Source organism: Eumetopias jubatus, unplaced genomic scaffold, assembly GCF_037043125.1.
Source record: "Eumetopias jubatus isolate StellerSeaLion01/CBP00866 unplaced genomic scaffold, mEumJub1_p1.0 scaffold_16, whole genome shotgun sequence".
Taxonomy (NCBI): Eukaryota; Metazoa; Chordata; class Mammalia; order Carnivora; family Otariidae; genus Eumetopias; species Eumetopias jubatus.
The window spans coordinates 57,525,621-57,544,579 of record NW_028274822.1 but is presented as its reverse complement, the minus strand read 5'-3'; the positions used below and the strand labels follow the sequence as shown (position 1 = coordinate 57,544,579).

General features: G+C 43.7%; 1 protein-coding gene across 1 annotated transcript in view; it reads right to left on the bottom strand.

Moving 5' to 3' along the window:
- The window catches only part of PTPRM (protein tyrosine phosphatase receptor type M), an 824,025-nt gene extending 819,916 nt beyond the window's left edge, over positions 1-4,109 (bottom strand). Inside the window, exon 1 of the mRNA XM_028123955.2 lies at positions 3,746-4,109. Coding sequence (XP_027979756.1) covers positions 3,746-3,818 — 73 coding nt within the window. The 5' untranslated portion in view covers positions 3,819-4,109. The remainder of the gene's footprint in view (positions 1-3,745) is intronic.
- Between the last annotated feature and the right edge of the window lie 14,850 nt (positions 4,110-18,959).

Genomic DNA, 18,959 nt, shown 5'->3' with positions numbered 1-18,959 from the left:
ACACTAAAAATGTTATAGTAATTTCTTGGCATATTTCTTTCATGCTCACTGATTTAAATTTGAAGTATTTTCATCATATGAATTATCAATCTAGTTAAAGCACTGTAAAATTGTAAAATGTCATAACTATTGTTACCTGAAAAAGAAAAATAAATCACATTGCTAAATAAATCTATTCCCACTTTTTGTAAAGGGTACTTTAATATTTTGTATTTTAAAGTAATTTAGACTTAACAGAAAAGTTGCAAAAAATATATAGATTTCAAGCTTTACCCACCTTCCCCTAACATTTACATCTGACATAATCCTCGTAGAATTTCCAAAATTAAGAAATTAAACACTGGTACTGTACTACTAACTAAACTATAGACTTCGTTCCAATGTTGCCTGTTTTCCCACAAATATCCTTAAAAGTATTTTTTAAATAAATTTTTTCCACAAGAATCCCAAATTCACAAGGTTGTGTTAAGGTTTAATTTATTCCAAATACTGTGGAAGAAACAAAGGGCCAAACCTGTTTGTATTTCTATCTCTGCAAACCAAAGTTTGCTTAAGAGAACTTAACACATCAGATCTATTATAATGTAAAACTAAATACTTTGTTGTATAATATATATTACAACTCAGCTTTTAAGAATTTGGGTCAAAGAGGAATGACTTGCCAGCTATTTGGCTTCTCACCATGGAAAAGAGAATTTCAAACAAAAGTAAAATGATTTCGCTTCCTTGAGTCTGACTCCATTCCTTTTTACAAAAGTTATTTTTAATGACCATTAAAAACCTAGAAGGCAGAAAGTGAGCCTCCAATAAGAATACTGGCATTAGAAATTCCCAGATTAACAAATTAGAAATTGTACAGATGGAAAACAATTTTTAAAATGGAATGTTTATAGTAAATAGTCCACATGAACCACAAACTGAATTCTTTTTTTCTTCCAATAAGTTTAGCACTCCATTTCTGATCTCTGAATCCAAACTCCCTATAGTCCATCTCCAGAAATTATTGATTAATAACCATATAAATTCCAAACCCTTCCCAAAGAGGACAGGAGATTGAGAGCACTGCAGAAGGGGAAGAGCAAAGTCCCATGTGTATAAATCTCAGTCGCACAAAAAAAACCACACTGATCACATAAAATCTCATGATTTGGGCCATTGTGTAGCCTAAGGAGAACCCCTTGTGAAAAATGTTCATTTCAAAGTCAGGGAAATGCCAGCCAAGTCTAACTTCCTACAATCATCCCTCTCCCTCCCTTCTGTGTCAGTTTAATTCATGTACAGTGTGAATACTTGCAAATGACCAGCATTCACATCAACATTTTATTCAACAAACTGTGCTTGCCTGTTAGACCTAAGACTTCATGCTAAATGTTTTATGGGGAACCAAGAAGGAAAAAAGTATTGACCTAGCCTTCAAGGAGCTTACAATCTATCTCCTCTATCCCTAAATTGATTATCACAGCAGGTGTGTCAGGTGAAAAGCAGCCAATTATTATAACATTCCAGAAGAATCCTAAAAAGAAATAAGTATCAATGTCACTCATAACTTTCCCAACATACACAGAGAAACTGACTTTTCCAAAGCATTAGGAGCCCCACACCTACACTATCTAAATGTAAAGTGGAGAGAAAAAACATAATGCACAACATATCTGATCGTTGCATACACAAAATTTGCCAACTTCAAATATTTACAATTTCAACATTTCAACATAATCTCTTGGATACCGCGCTTCATTCCCTCTTTGCCCACTAACATACTAGGATAACTCAGAAAGCACACCCCAGTTAATGGTATAACAAATAGGATGATGTATTTCCTCTGAAAGAAAAAAAAATATGGCTAAATTTTAGTAAAAGTCTCTTAGGGTTTGACATTTTAAATCAGCCTTCACAAGGACACAGGTCAGTACTACCTAATGCTGAACTCTTTTTTAACGATAAAAGGACTGATGCTTTAAATAAGCTACATAAATACTTGTTTCCATCCCCTTGCACACAACTTAAAAATCCACCCAAACGCTACTTGACAGGCTTAACTTTAAACAAATCTCTGCCAGAGAGTTATGAATCTTAATACAGAGAAGACCATCACTAAGGCCCTCATATTTGGCTTCTAACATTAACGAGTTACAAGGCTCTAAAACTGATGAGTTGACTCCATAATTTGCTAATAAGAAAAAATGGAGGTCAAAATTTGCATCAATTTTATATCAGACAGCAGTGTATCGTTTTAAGTCCTCTGGAGCACGTGCAATTACCAGTTAAGGAAATATTACACTTAGGGAAAGGGTATTTCTTTATTGAAGTTGACAGTTTGCATTTCACAGTACAGAGCAAACTGCCAACCACAATCTCATTTTCATCTTTGCGGCCAACTGTGGTCAAGGGTCCTGGAGCTCAACAACACACAGGACACAGGCATCTGTGCCTATCTATGTGTACCGAGGACTCCAAGAAAGTAAAAATTTATGTTTCCAGAGATCAGACAGCCAAACATCTCCAATGTTTAGAATATACATTTTACCGTCAGTGAAAAAACCCTTCCCCAAAACAAAATTTTAAAGGTCCAACTTACTCATTCCTCCCTAATAAACATAGAAACCTGTTTTGCAACCAAAGTTTATGGCCGAATAGTGGGGGTTTTATTATATTAAAAACAAGAAGCCCAGGTCCACCATTATACGTGGACCTTAATGAAACTAATATATATGAAAAAGTGTGCAAATGTGCACGCGTCTGCCGTGCGCCCACATGTGTGCTCCAGATACTGATGACAATTTAGAGGTAAGCCCTGTAACACTGTGCGGCATTGGGCCCACGCCTGACCCCCACGCCTGGGGTCTACAGGTCCTCTCCGCATGGGCTTCTCCCGGCTCGGCACGCCCCCGCGCGCGTTAGCAAACACGCGCGCGCGGGTGCACACACACACACACACACTTGCACGCACAGTCCCTCTCCTTCCCACCTGGGACCCCGGGCGGCGGGGCTGGGTTAACAAGTTGCCACTGGCCGCAGCGCTCCGCTGGGGACCGAGGGCGGGTAGGTGGGGCCCGGAGAACGCAAGGCCGCGTTGGTCCGGGGCCTGGGAGCCTGGACGCTCCCTCCTGGGCTGCCGGGTCCTCACGCTGGGACCGATGAGAAACGCCCGCCCAGGCTCTCTCGAGCCGCCGCGCGACCGTCTCAATAAGCCGGGGTCACCGGCCGCGAGGGGCTGGGGCCGGCGGCAGGAAGGGCAGGGCGCCGGACGAACGCCACCACCGTAGGGGCTGCCGGGTCTGGACGATCGCCGCGAGCGCAGCCAGGAACCGGCGACCCGGCCTGGCCGCTGCTCCGGGTCGTAGGGATCGCGCAGCGCCCACGCCCGGCGGCCCCCGGCTGCCGCGCCGAACTTCAAGCAAAGTTTTCTGCTGTTCCTCCAGGAGCCGGCCGGGGACTCGGAGTGGCAGCGGTCCGCCCCAAGCACGAGGCCAGGCCGCGGGGGGCGGTGGCGAGACGAGGGTCCGGGCTTTGAGGCTAGTGCTCGGGGCTCGACCGCTCCTGCCGCCCGAGTTGCCGGTGCCCGCCCTCCCCGCCTGCCCCTTGCCCAGCGCCGGCTAACGGACAGCAGCTGTGCCGGGCCCGCCGCGCCCCCGCCCCGGACCCGCTGCCCGCCTCGGGCTCTCCAGGCCGGGGAGCTGCCGGCGTCCCGGGCCCCCGCTTCGGCCCTCGCATCCCCGGCGGCGGCACAAACGGTCCCACCTACCTGAAAACGTATCCCCTGCCGCAGTTAGCAAAAGTCCGGCCAAAGTCGCCAGGCATGTCCCAAGTCTCCTCATGTTGCCGAGTGCGCGCCGGGCCGCTCCCAGGCGGCGCTGGGTGGGCGCGCGAGGGCGGAGGGCGGACGGGAGCTTGGGTTTTCAGGCAGCCAGAAGAGAAAGGTAAACAGCCAAAAACACCGCCGGAGCCCCAAAGTGTCAACAGTTGCAGAAGTCCGAACTCCGGCAGCTCCAGAGGCCAGGGGAGAGGGTCCTGGCTCCTCTTCCCCTGCCGCCTGCCCCACTCGGCGTCTGGCGCGGCTGCGAGAGGGAGCGGAGGGCGCGCCCGCGGAGCCAAAATCCGCCCTCCGTTCCGGCGCCTGCACCCGCCGCCGCTCTCCTTCCCCTGCTCGGGACTCGAGCCGCCGGCGCCGGCCGTGGCCGTGGCGCTGGCCGCGCGCGTCCTGCCCGCCGCCTCTGCGCCCCCAGCCGCGAGCCCAGCCCCGGGGGCGGCGGTGCGCCGATGGCTGAGCCCGCGCCGGCTCTGCGCGGGGCTCTTGCTCCGCGACTGAATGGCTGTGCCCCGCAGGCCGGCTGAAGGGAGCGCCCACGTCACGGCCGCCCGGCACCGCCGCGGCCCGCTAGAGGGCGTGAGCGCCCAACCCCGCCGGCCCGCGCCCCGGCGCTCCGCAGCCGCGGCGTCTCCGGGAAGGAGCTCGACTGGGGGCGGCCGCCGCCGCCGCCAGTGCGGCGTCACCCGCGCAGAGAGGAGCGGCGACACCGCTTCCACCCTCTCCCTCTCCCTTCTTTCCCCAGCCGCGTTTTCTGCTCTATGCTTGGCTTCCGGGAGGGTGACTGTGTGAGGGCTGCGCCTCAGCCAGAAGTTTGTCCCGGGTCACGAACACCTAGTAGTTTGTACGAGCGGCGGGCGGGACCAGCGGCCTGCGGCCCCGCGGGCGCGGCGAAGCAGCTCCGTCCCCGCCGCCCGCCGCCGGACGGCGGTGTCGCCGAGCAGGGCCGGCTTTGCCCCGGCGTCGCAGGGCCCGCGCTCCCCGGCGGCCGCGGGGAAGGCGAGCCGGCAGATCGAGCAGGCTCCGAGGGGCCGCGGCCGGAGCGAAGTTGGCGGGCGCCCGCGAGCGCCGCGACCCCGCAGCGCGCCAGCCTGCCGGGCCGGCCCGCCAACACAGAAGCGCCTGTCCCCGGGGCCCCGGCAGTCGCGAGGTTGCCCCGCGTGGGCCGGAGCGAGCCGCGGGCAATGCCCCGAAGGCGGTGGTCACGCCGAAACGAGGCTTTGGACGTAACCTCTGATTTCTGTAAGAGGTGCAAAGTGTTGGGGAACGGGTGCGGAGGAGGCGGAGGAGGCGTGGGTAATGAATCAAACCATGTCTTGAAATAGTTAATTTACCATTTTGTGCTTGGGATGACTATTTTATTAATTTAAAAGCTTCTGATGCTTCAGTAAAGAGGTTCGCTTTAATCAAATTAAAAAAAAAAAGGTGATTCTTCTCTCTCCCCGAGAATAATAAGCACACTGAGCCAACACCCCCCAGCTGGAGATGCCAGTCCTAGCTAATAAACGCAATAGAGGGGCTTGGGAAGAGGTTAAATTAGAAACCGAAGTAACTAACGAAAATAACACAAGTGTTGTAGCACGGGCAATGACACGGGCCAAAAGGCAAACCCATGATGCAGGTGTGCCCCAGAGCTCTCCTGCACTGCTTCCACCTAGTGCTTATAAAAGCCCCAAAAGTACATTGATCCCACGCTGACCTCCACGCGGCCTCCAGCGGACCCCAGAACCAACAGACAAGAACCTCGCCGGGGCAAATTTTGGGACTAGAGGACTTTTGCTTTTGGTGTCCCAACCAAAAACTCCTTCAGGAATTCCACTTACTGGATCCTTATGAGAAGTGCTCTTTAAAGGGCTCCATATTAATCATTTACTTTTTAATGATTTTACATCATCCTGCTACTTCTCACAAATATGTACTTGTTGAGCCTTATCTTTAAACGCAAAATGAACAGTTGAAGTATCAAAGCAGGAAGGGAGCTACATACCTCAAAGGATCAGCAAGTGAGGACAGTCCAATCTGCAACCTGGGCTTCCCATTTATTAAGGGCATGTGTGCGCTGTGATGGAGCCTAAATTTGCCTTTTTTGAATGGTAATGTACTTGCCAATGCAACTTTTATGCTGGGAGATGCATGGAGCATCCAGATAAGGAGGTAAAAGTCAATCTAGTTGCTTTCTTTTTTAGTAACTTCCTTAAACTTGGTGAAGTTAATATTAGGGTAGGATTTCCTTTGCAAACTACGTTAATTCTTTCAGCAAATATCTCTTAGGGCCATACTATATGCCAGACACTATGGTGCATGCTGGAGGTTGTCTTAGGCTGGGCTCCCCCAGAAAAAGACCTGGAGGTGAGGATTTATGTGCAAGTGATATCTACTAGGGAACTAATCCCAGGAAGCAGTACGAGAGGAATTGGAAAGTGAGACAAAGGGGCAAAATTAAATAAAATAAGCCAATATACGTATGTCAATAAGCAGGTTACCGCTGTGGACAACTGGGAGTCACCCCCCCTAGGGACCTCAGAAGAAAGTATGGAACAGCCTTAGCGTGGAGCACCCACGGGCAAGGAATATGGAAGGTGCCTTGGTGGTGGGTTGGGAGGCAGCTGTACTTGTAGCTTTTCTTTGCACCAGAGGAGAGAAAGCCCTGCAGAGATTCCAACTACGGCTACCCTGGTAACCTGATGATACCCTGTCCCTTCTTCCTGTTACTTAAAGCTTAGTGGGAGGGTCAATGAGTTTGTGTTATCTGTTTCCTAAACATTACAACGTTAAGCCTCTACCCATAGAAGCCTGCAATCCACATTGCAAGCAGTGACAGATTTTTACCAGGGGCTCTTTCTGTTTGCATTTCTTGACAACTGTTTATTTACTCTCTAACCGATAGGTAACTGGTCAAAGCAACTTTGAGCCCAAATAGAAGGCCTCTATTGAAAATGAATGGATTAGACTTTCCCTAAGGAAGGGACACTGTAGGAATCCTCCCAGTGGGACATTTGCTTTCACTTCTTTTTTCAGCAGGCAAGATTTTTTGTTTTAGTCAAACCACAGGATACTCATGGCTCTCTGGAGACAATAGTGACAATTTACAGAATGGCTGGTCAGAGTCAGGGCTTTCAAGCCAGCCCCTAATATTGGTGGGCTTGGGGCAAGAGTATATAAATGGAGACGCATCATATGTCAATATCTCAAAGTTATTAATCAAGTTAGCATATTATTATACATGTGTTGTATTTTCCTACCCTGACAAATTTAACAAAAATATTGAAAGGTCAGAAAATCTATAATTTTTATTTGAGAAAAGCCAGCAAGATATCAGACATCTGAATATATCATTATGCACATTTAGATCTTCTGCTGATACTCTGACTACATGAAGAAGTAATCAAAACATAGATGATTCATACAATAATATTTATAAAATTGATTTTCCCCTTTATTTTAAAATCACTAATATGTTCCTATAAACAAGATTGTCACATAATTTGTATTCTCGTGTCAGCAGTGATCTGACTCTATGCCGTTCTGTGTGTGAGAACCCAGTCACATAACAGTTTTGTTTCTCAGTGGCACAAACAAGTGCTCAGGAGCCACATATGGCTAGTGGTCACTGTATTCGACAGCACAGATATGGAACATTTTTATTATCACAGAAAATTCTATTGGACATCAATGCTAAAAGATTGCTGTATTCAAATTATATAACATTTGAATATATATTTTCATCAATAATGTCAATTAAAATTTTTAAATCAGAAAAGTAAAATTACCATCCTATAATTGTTGAAAGTTATTTCCTTCCAAATGGTTCAAAGTTATCAGAATTAAAATGCAAACTACAGATTATGATTATGAATACCAACATTGAAATAAATAAAAATTATTCAGAAAAGGCTTAAAATTTTTACTTACCATTTGAAAATTCAATTATACCTTATTAATTTTGTACTAAAATGGAAACCTACCCTATTAGCAATTCTAGCACATCGACCCCTGTGTCAATGTAAAGAATCAGTATCATGTTTCACATGTTATATTTTAACAGTAATATTACTTAATTTGGGACATATTCCTCAATCACCATGCTCAACTATATGCACATACTATACTAATGTGTGACTCTTTCCAGAACCATGAATTAGAACATGAAGAGAAGCAAGAAAATTAATGGTTGGCACTACTAGGAAATACTTCTCATTATTTAAAACGGTTCAGTATTCTTGCTATCTGAAAGGAAGGACTTGATTTTTAATTAATTTGACTTTTCTTTTAACTAAATGTCTCTGATACTACATCATCTACACACTACACACATCTACACTACCTAGGAGTGTCCATCTGCCATGTTACGGCACAGGGAAAACCACAGTGCTGTTTCAGGTCCATGGGACAAAAGTTGTAAAGTTTCTCTGAGGCCTGAATAGAGCTGGTTTTGAGATCAGATGTTTAGGGTCCTGTTTTATGCTCTGTCATCACTGAACACCAGAACCCTAGTGACAGAGGTGACCATGTGTCCCTTAATAAATTCATTTGTATAGGTTGTGATACTCAGGGCCCTGTGAGGCACACACTCAGGGCAGGAGCCCACTTTGCTGGGTCTGCAGGCAGAACTGCCAACTATCCGTATGCAATGATGATATCTTTTTGCAGTAATTACTCTGTTCTTGAAACTTGTCCAAACCTCACTAAAGTCAAAATGTAAATTAAAAAAAAAAGGAAACTGATCTGACCATAACACATCCCTACCTATCTGAAATGTTATGCTAAATTTCAAGGTTAACCATATGCAGAAAGTTCCTAGCCATCCAAAGTACCAGGCCCACCAAAAAGCATAGACAGAATCATTTAAATATCTGCCAAGGTCACTTAATTGGAGCTGTCATGACCCAGCAGAAAAGGAAAAGAAAAGATTGTGATTGTTTCTGCTACTCATATTCTCATTTCTAGGCCTTGCTGCAATGATTGATTACCATTTTTAGAAGTGTATTTAGATTCTGAGAGTGTATATTGAGATAAGAAATGTAAATAAGCATGCTTGTATAGGTTTCCCCAATGATGTACTGTATACTCTTTCCTTGATGAACGATAGGGTGTCCTCGAAAAAAAGGGAAGAATGGAAAGAAGGAAGGAGAGCGGGATGGATGGATGAAAGAAGGGAGAGAGGAAGGATGAATGGGGGAAAGAAGGAGAGAGAGGGAGTCAGAGACACAGATAGCTAGCTCAGGATTTGGAGTCCAACTTGATTGAGTCCCAACAGTGTGATTTAAGTTAGTTAATTTCTGTCCCCTGGCTGTGGAAATGGTATCACATGTGAAACTGTGTGAACTGGGAGGCACTGAACAAACCTGGTATGTTCATTGTGTTGATCTCTGGCTAAGCAAGGCTTTAAGGGAACATCGCATCCCATTCTCTGCCCGCCCCCAGCCCCCGGCCATTTGTCTTTACCTCTGGGAAGCGTGAGCCAGGGGGCAGCAGTGGGGAAACTGGACACAGTGATATGCAGAGCGCTGCACTGTACACACACGCGCCGTTGGATTCTACTCTGCCTGGTCATGAGAGGAGCAGAGATAACTTTTCACCCAGCACTTCACAGGTTCACTCACTTCTGAATGTGTATCTCATCACGTAGGCATTTTCTCATCTCACAGCCATCACGATGAGGGTGAGTACGGTATAGTAAGATATTTTGAGGGAGAGGGAGAGGGAGAGACCACATTCACATAACTTTTATTACAGTATATTGTTATAATTGTTCTATGCTATTATTGGTTGGTTAATCCCTTACTGGGCCTAATTTATAAATTACATTTTTAACATAGGTATCTCTATATAGAAAAACACGTAGGATACATAGGACTCAGTACCATCTGTGGTTTCAGGCATGCACTGGGGGCCTTGGAGGGTATTTCGATTCCTGGAAAATAAAGGGTGGGGGGAGACTATACTGTACATGAAACCTGAGAGAATGAGATGAAAATGAAGAACACATCGTTCATTAGTTTTTCACAAGGGTCAGAAGGAACCAGGCCATTTAAACTTTCACCAATGAAACCCTGTTCTCACCTGAACAGAAGAAGAAAGAACGGGGGCAGGTGCCCTTTTCTGTAGCTGCTTAATCCTACCTAAGGTCAGAACCTGTCACTGACAAAAGGCAAAGCTCATCCAAGCACAGTTCAAAGCTACCTTTGTATAAAGGCTTAAATCACTAGGATAAATTTTTAGATGCCTCGGGAATTCCTTCTCATGGCCTAATTAAAAGGGAAGAAGTAATAGGTTTGAGTTCTTTGCTTTGCCCATAATACCCTGGGAATATAAATTAATCTCCTGAAATGTTGATACTAGGGCAATGAATTTGCATATTCTTTTTAAAAACCTTAACGCTCACACCATTAGTCCGTGTGACATTGAGCAAGTCATTTAACCTCTCTGTGTTTCAGCTTCCTTATCAGTAAAATGAAAGTAATAATTGTGCCCATTTCACAGAGTTATGAGAATTAAATGAGATAATAATGTAAAGCATTTAACACAGTTCTTGCTGCATTATTAGTGACATACAAGTTCTTGTTATTAACCACTGATTTTAAAATCAAATACTAAAGAGAGTCTAGATGCCCAGAGTTCTATGCTGGGGTTCTGTAGGTAGACATGGGGTAGAAATATCTAACTGGGCCCAGATACCAGTTAGATGGGAAGACCTTCAACAGATATTCCTGTCCCTTCTCATCAGACTCTTCTCTGGGGCATAACTGCAGTTATATCAGCTGCCAGATCCAACAGCAGATTATATGCAGTAAAACTACACGGTTTATCATGGTAGGCCCTTCCTGTTTGCTCATCTGCAAAATGAGAAGAGTGGTTTCTGTCTTGTCTACCCCATCGCACTGTAAGAGAGTTGATGTCAGTGTGCATGAACTTTCTTTATAAACAGGCCCCTCAATTAATGAACTTAAAGTTTATTATGTAGCTCTTCTAGGCAATTTTGCCACGTGGGGCTGAAAGTTCACAATTTGCAAATAGGTCATATTTTTAAAAAAAATCTGTTTCTGATGGGAACTTTTACCTTTTCACTATTTTAGATAAAATAGAGAGGTAGGTTGATTTTCTTGAAAAATTCCCTACTTAGTTGTGGGGTCCATAGCAAGATGGATCCTACTTGGTGATCTCAGTACACTAGAAGATGTCATTTTTTTCCAGCCATGTCCAAACTGGAGTTCCCAGAATAGTAGAAACAGGAAGTGCCTGCCGGAGAATCTCTGGAACAGTCTGATTTCTGTCACCTCTGCGGGCTGTTTTGTATACTGTGCAAGGAGGGACACCTCTCAGGGTGACTTCCCTGCTCTGTGTCGGCAGGACACTAGGGCTACTTTATACTGAGGGGCCCTCTGGGGAAACAGGTCACACGGTGCCCTTTCCTTCCACTGCCGCATCCTGCAGGAGGGGACACAAAGCCCGCACAGAAGCACCCCTCTGGCCAGAATAGCCTGTCAGCCCTGCCCCCTCTGGGACAGGAGAGCCCCACGGCAGGCTCTTTCCTGTCTGGAAGCTGGGCTCTCTCTACACCACCAGCAGCACTGAGGACATTAGTCTCAGTCAGCACCCTCCCACACACACATCAGGGGTGGTTTGGGGGCTGGTTCCGTGGATATGGAAAAAGACCAAGAAAGAAACTGATTTAGGAGGATTTCATCAGAGTCCTCCAGCGATCACTGTACAGTCTCTCTCCTTCTTGTGTTTAAGTCACCAAGAAGTCCTAGAAGAAAACATTTTCTGCGATCTCTTTTTGGAGCTGGGAAGCATCACACTCTGAGAGTGTGAAATGACACTTCGCCTCCAGAACCACGGTCAGTTCAAAGGCACAGGCTCCAGCCTACCACGCAGCAGCTCCTTTCCACGTGGGGATTCATTAAAGGAGAGAGTGAGTGTCTTTGTGTCCCTCTCTTTTCCCCAGAGGCTTTGAACTAATGTTTTATATTAGTTCTTGTGCCTTTGTATAAGATAACTGTTTTTCTCAGAACACAGTTTGGAGATTAGTGGGATTTTCCAAAACTTGGGGTGGAAATCATGGCACTGATTCCTTTCCTGTGGATCCTTATTTTCTTTTTATTTCACTTTCTTTACAACAAATCCTTTGAAGTCAATAGGTATATTCCTAAAGCTCTGCTTGACTAATACTATTAAGAAACATTACGCCAACAGTGTCAGTCCTACCTCAGATTAAATTATTGCAACAATGGAGTCCTAGGTCCTGTGATCTGTAATAAGGCTGAGTTTCCCGTAGAATATGAAAAAAACATTTCACTGTTAACATCAAAGAAAAGATCATCTTTACTTTCTCTTCATCTCAGATATTTTAAAGTTTCCAAATGTTGCATTTTGAATTGATTTCTAGACAGTCATTACAGTCAAGTTGAGACAAGCCTTAGAGGAAAACATTCAGACTTATTTCAGTATGATTTTGGGGCTAACATTTATGGAAGGCTTACTATGAACAAAGCCTTTTGCCAGGGCATTAAAACTCTGAAAGACAGGTATGTTCATCATGCCCATTTTAGAGATGAGAAAACTGAGGACTAGAATAGAATGACTTAGATCGTATAAAGATAAGACAAAATTAGACAATGGGTGCCAACCTACTCACCGGAGGAGCTGCAATTTATGGGCAAATATTCTAATTCTGGGAGCTCCTTTCCCTGCCACTCTGCTGCATTTCCGTCTTCATCTTTGTCTCTTTTCCGGCCATAAATTCTTCATCAAATTGTTGTCTGACATGCTATCCTTTGGCCACACCCTGTACCTATCTTTGTTTATATGATGATCCAGAAGCTTCCATCTAAGTGTTATCTACTCTTAAAGGATGTAGAGTTAGGATTGCAATCATCAGTGGATAACAGAAAACCCAGCCAATAAAGAGCATCCTACTAAAGAATGAATGGGTCAACCAGGAAATTAAAGAAGAATTAAAAAAAATTCATGGAAACCAATGAAAATGAAAACACAACTGTTCAAACTCTTTGGGATACAGCAAAGGCAGTCCTGAGAGGAAAGTATATAGCAATACAAGCCTTTCTCAAGACACAAGAAAGGTCTCAAATACACAACCTAACTCTACACCTAAAGGAGCTGGAGAAAGAACAGCACATAAAGCCTAAACCCAGCAGGAGAAGAGAAATAATAAAGATCAGAGCAGAAATCAATGAAATAGAAACCAAAAGAACAGTAGAACCGATCCACGAAACTAGGAGCTGGTTCTTTGAAAGAATTCACAAGATTGATAAACCCCTGGCCAGACTTATCAAAAAGAAAAGAGAAATGACCCAAATCAACAAAATCATGAATGAGAGAGGAGCGATCACAACCAACACCAAAGAAACACAAACAATTATAAGAACATATTATGAGCAACTCTATGCCAGCAAATTAGATAACCTGGAAGAAATGGATGCATTCCTAGAGATGTATCAACTACCAAAACTGAACCAGGAAGAAATAGAAAACCTGAACAGACCTATAACCACTAAGGAAATTGAAGCAGTCATCAAAAATCTCCCAACAAACAAAAGCCCAGGGCCAGATGGCTTCCCAGGGGAATTCTATCAGACATTTAAAGAAGAATTAATACCTATTCTCCTGAAACTGTTCCAAAAAATAGAAATGGAAGGAAAACTTCCAAACTCATTTTATGAGGCCACCATCACCTTGATCCCAAAACCAAAGACCCCATCAAAAATGAGAATTACAGACCAATATCCTTGATGAACATGGATGCAAAAATTCTCACCAAAATACTAGCCAATAGGATCCAACAGTACATTAAAAGGATTATTCACCATGATCAAGTGGGATTTATCCCTGGACTGCAAGGCTGGTTCAACATCCGCAAATCAATCAATGTGATACAATACATTAACAAAAGAAAGAACAAGAATCATATGATCCTCTCAAGAGATGCAGAAAAAGCATTTGACAAAGCACAGCATCCTTTCTTGATCAAAACTCTTCAGAGTATAGGGATAGAGGGTACATACCTCAACATCATAAAAGCCATCCATGAAAAACCTACAGCGAATATCATTCTCAATGGGGAAAAGCTGAGAGCTTTTCCCTTAAGGTCAGGAACACGGCAGGGATGTCCACTCTCACCACTGCTATTCAACATAGTACTAGAAGTCCTAGCCACAGCAATCAGACAACAAAAAGAAATCAAAGGCATAAAAATAGGCAAAGAGGAAGTCAAACTTCACTCTTTGCAGATGATATGATACTGTGTGTGGAAAACCCAAAAGACTCCACCCCAAAACTGCTAGAACTCATACAGGAATTCAGTCAAGTAGCAGGATATAAAATCAATGCACTGAAATCAGTGGCATTCCTATACACCAACAACAAGACAGAAGAGAGACAAATCAAGGAGTCGATCCCATTTACAATTGCACCCAAAACCATAAGATACCTAGGAATAAATTTAACCAAAGAGGCAAAGGATCTGTACTCAGAAAACTATAAAATACTCATGAAAGAAATTGAAGAAGACACAAAGAAATGGAAAAATGTTCCATGCTCATGGATTGGAAGAACAAACATTGTGAAGATGTCAATGCTACCTAGAGCAATCTACACATTCAATGCAATCCCCATCAAAATACCCTCTACTTTTTTCAAAGAAATGGAACAAATAATCCTAAAATTTGTATGGAACCAGAAGAGACCCAAAATAGCCAGAGGAATATTGAAAAAGAAAAGCAAAGCTGGCGGCATCACAATTCCAGACTTCCAGCTCTATTACAAAGCTGTCATCATCAAGACAGTATGGTACTGGCACAAAAACAGACACATAGATCAATGGAACAGAATCGAGAGCCCAGAAATGGACCCTCAACTCTATGGTCAACTCATCTTTGACAAAGCAGGAAAGAATGTTCAATGGAAAAAAGACAGTCTCTTCAACAAATGGTGTTGGGAACATTGGACAGCCACACGCAGAAGAATGAAACTGGACCATTTCCTTACACCACACACAAAAACAGACTCCAAATGGTTGAAAGACCTAAACGTGAGACAGGAGTCCATCAAAATCCTAAAGGAGAAGACAGGTAGCAACCTCTTCGACCTCAGCCGCAGCAACTTCTTCCTAGAAACATCGCCAAAGGCAAGGGAAGCAAGGGCAAAAATGAACTCTTGGGATTTCATCAAGATAAAAAGCTTTTGCACAGCAAAAGAAACAGTCCACAAAACCAAAAGACAACCGACAGAATGGGAGAAAATATTTGCAAATGACATATCAGATAAAGGGCTAGTATCCAAAATCTATAAAGAACTTATCAAACTCAACACCCAAAGAACAAATAATCCAATCAAGAAATGGGCAGAAGACAGGAACAGACATTTTTCCAAAGAAGACATCCAAATGGCCGACAGACATATGAAAAAGTGCTCAACATCGCTCGGCATCAGGGAAATCCAAATCAAAACCTCAATAAGATACCACCTCACACCAGTCAGAATGGCTAAAATGAACAAGTCAGGAAACGACAGATGTTGGTGGGGATGCGGAGAAAGGGGAACCCTCCTACACTGTTGGTGGGAATGCAAGCTGGTGCAACCCCTCTGGAAAACAGTATGGAGGTTCCTCAAACAGTTGAAAATAGAGCTACCGTCCGATCCAGCAATTGCACTACTGGGTATTTACCCCAAAGATACAAATGTAGGGATCTGAAGGGGTACATGCACCCCGATGTTTATAGCAGCAATGTCCACAATAGCCAAACTGTGGAAAGAGCCAAGATGTCCATCGACAGATGAATGGATAAAGAAGCTGTGGTATATATACACAATGGAATATTATGCAGCCATCAAAAGGAATGAGATCTTGCCATTTGCAACGACGTGGATGGAACCGGAGGGTGTTATGCTGAGTGAAATAAGTCAATCAGAGAAAGACATGTATCATATGACCTCACTGATATGAGAAATTCTTAATCTCAGGAAACAAACTGAGGGTTGCTGGAGTGGTGGGGGTGGGAGGGATGGGGTGGCTGGGTGATAGACATTGGGGAGGGTATGTGCTATGGTGAGCGCTGTGAATTGTGCAAGACTGTTGAATCACAGATCTGTACTTCTGAAACAAATAATGCAACATATGTTAAGAAAAAAGAAAAAGAAGAAGATAGCAGGAGGGGAAGAATGAAGGGGAGTAAGTCGGAGGGGGAGACGAACCATGAGAGAGGATGGACTCAAAAACAAACTGAGGGTTCTAGAGGGGAGGGGGTGGGGGGATGAGTTAGTCTGGTGATGGGAATTAAAGAGGGCAAATTCTGCGTGGAGCACTGGGTGTTATGCACACACAATGAATCATGGAACACTACATCAAGAACTAATGATGTAGTGTATGGTGATTAACATAACAATAAAAAAATAAAAAAAGAACTAATGATGTAATGTATGATGATTAACATAACAATAAAAAATAAAAAAAAAAAGAAATCCCAGCCAACACTGGCATATAGAATAATGGCTAAATGTATGAGGCTAAAGGAATGAGTAGCACACTGCCTGAGTTCAAAGCGCAACTTCTGCACTCACTGAGTAACTTGGGTAAATTATTCAACTTTTCTCTTGCTCAGTTTGCTCATCTAAAAACAGAACAACAATGGTACTCAATCTGTTACGTTCTTAAGAGGATTAACTATGAATTTAAGTCAACTGCTTAGAAAATGCTAATAAAGTAAGTCACCATTATCTAGTTTCTCACATAGGGGTAGGCAGCTCAGGTCTACCTGAGACCGTACCACCATGCCATTGAGGACCCAGATTCCTCCTGTGTTACTGCTCGTTCTCAGCCTTGCAAAACATAAGTGCATCCCTCTGCATTCCAGGCAGAAAGAAAGAGGAAAGGCAAGGGACCAAATGACTTCTTGTGGGCTTTTGCATTTTATTTGGGAAGGAAGGCCCTCTAAACGACTTTCTCCTACATCTTGTCAGTAAAAGTGGTGTTATATGGCCAAGCCTCACTTCCATGGTGACTGGGAATTTTTGTCGTGTGTTTTCCAGCCTCTCGGGTGGAGGAAGACAGGGGAGAATGTGTTTGGGAATGGTTGTTGAGTGGACTGACCTCTAATACCACCCGAAAGACCCAGCTCATATCCCACCTACATGTCTATCCTATTACCAGCTTCAAGGACATGACTTATACTATTCCTCTGGAATTATTTTATGGTTCTTTCTGCTAGGAACCACACTTTTACACGGTTGGTTTTATCTTAGCCTTTGGGTTCGAGCTAATGCCTTCTCTGTGGAAAGCAATTCTCTAACCACCCCAATAAATACAGGTCTCTCTTCTTATCCTTTTATGTAGCACTTTGTTTATTTCCTTCAAAATGCTTTATTCTGTCGAAAAGTTAAAGGGATGACATTTTTTATATTCCCAACAAGCAGGGTTTTCTCCTTGCTACACCACTATGACCCCTACTAAGAGGACAGAATGGTGTCACCTCAGGAAGAAGGAGGATATACTATGGAAAATCATGTCAAAAAGAACAGAAGGTGGAGAGCCATCCCTTTCCTGCCACAGTGAAGCGTTGGAATTAAAAAGGACCTGAAAGTAGAGAGAAGGGGCCAGACATCAAGGCAGAGGTGCCCAAGAACACTGGGGTCAGTGGCCTAATTTCAGAGAATAGTCTGAGAAGACGGCATACTTCTTAGAAAAATCTCAAATTTAGCATGCCACTAATCTAAGTGAGTCAGCCACAATCACTCAGTAGCTGTACAGCAAAGCACCTCAATTTTGTTGAGTGAATGAATGAATGAATGAATGAATAGTTTTGAATGACAAATTTTGACAGGATGTGACTATCCTGTATTTTAATGGGGTTTGAGAGCTCACCACAGTATAGCGCTATGATGTGATGTTTTATTTTCTTAAAAGATGACGCTCCTTCAGGGCAGAGATTGCCTTTTTCTTTTTTTCATCTTTTGGGCACTCCATAGGTCTTTGTTAATTGATTGAATACAGCGCTGAAGATAAAAATGACAGATTTAGAAAGAAACAAAGGATGGTATGTCCCAAAGTTACCTGTATTTTTTTCTTCAGCAGAAAAGAGAGATCCTAGTAGATACTGCCTGTTCACTTCAGGTGTCACTGCTGCTTTAATATAGAGGAATGGTCATGAAGGTAATAAGATTCCCAGAGGACAACTAAGATAAGAAAAGCAATATTTAACCTTAAGAAATAAGGCTTTGTGCTTAGATAATGGCTTATGTCATATGCATCCTTACCAGGGAATCTAATTTGATGTCTTAAAATCTCGATTAAATCTCTAGGTTTCATTGTTTCCCTAACGATAGATTTGCCTGGAATTTTTTTAACTGTTGGCTTGACAGAAGCCGGGATCTTTTTTTTTTTTTTTTTTTTTAAAGATTTTATTTATTTATTTGACAGAGAGACAGCGAGAGAGGGAACACAAGCAGGGGGAGTGGGAGAGGGAGAAGCAGGCTTCCCGCCAAGCAGGGAGCCGGATGCGAGGCTCATCCCAGGCCCCTGCGATCAGAAGCAGGGACCTTTTATTCCTGTCAAATACCCTCATTCTTGTCAAATTGTGTAAAAATTTTCTGTTTCCAGGATCAACTCTAGTGCTCTCTCGCTCTCCTTGTCCTCTGTTAGTTCAAAAACTCCATGAGGCCACATGGCACACAGAAGCTGTGCATCTATTTCCACCCCTTGCTGGCAGGGTGACCTCCGGGCACGTGCACCCCCACCATCCTAGGTTTCCAGTTAGGTGAAAGGACCAACAGTATCTGCCCTACCTGACTTATGAAAGTATCAGGAAGGTAAAATGAGATTTATGTGAAACACTTTATATAATGAAAAGTGATCTACAGATGAAAATTATTGTATCTTATAAATAGTATCATGAGCCTATATCTCATTCCCTTTTTACAGGAAAAGATACTGAGAGCAGAAAGGCCAACAAATTTATCAGTGTTTTGGGTCAAAGATGTTAGATCAAACCCACACTTTTATTTTGGCCTCCTCCTGAAAGCCCAAAATAATGATGATGATAATAAAGAAATAGGCAAGAAAAAAAAAGGAATTAAGCCACAAAGACAATAAGTAGGAGAGCAGGCAACGGCAACTAAATTTTGAAAGTGGAAAAGC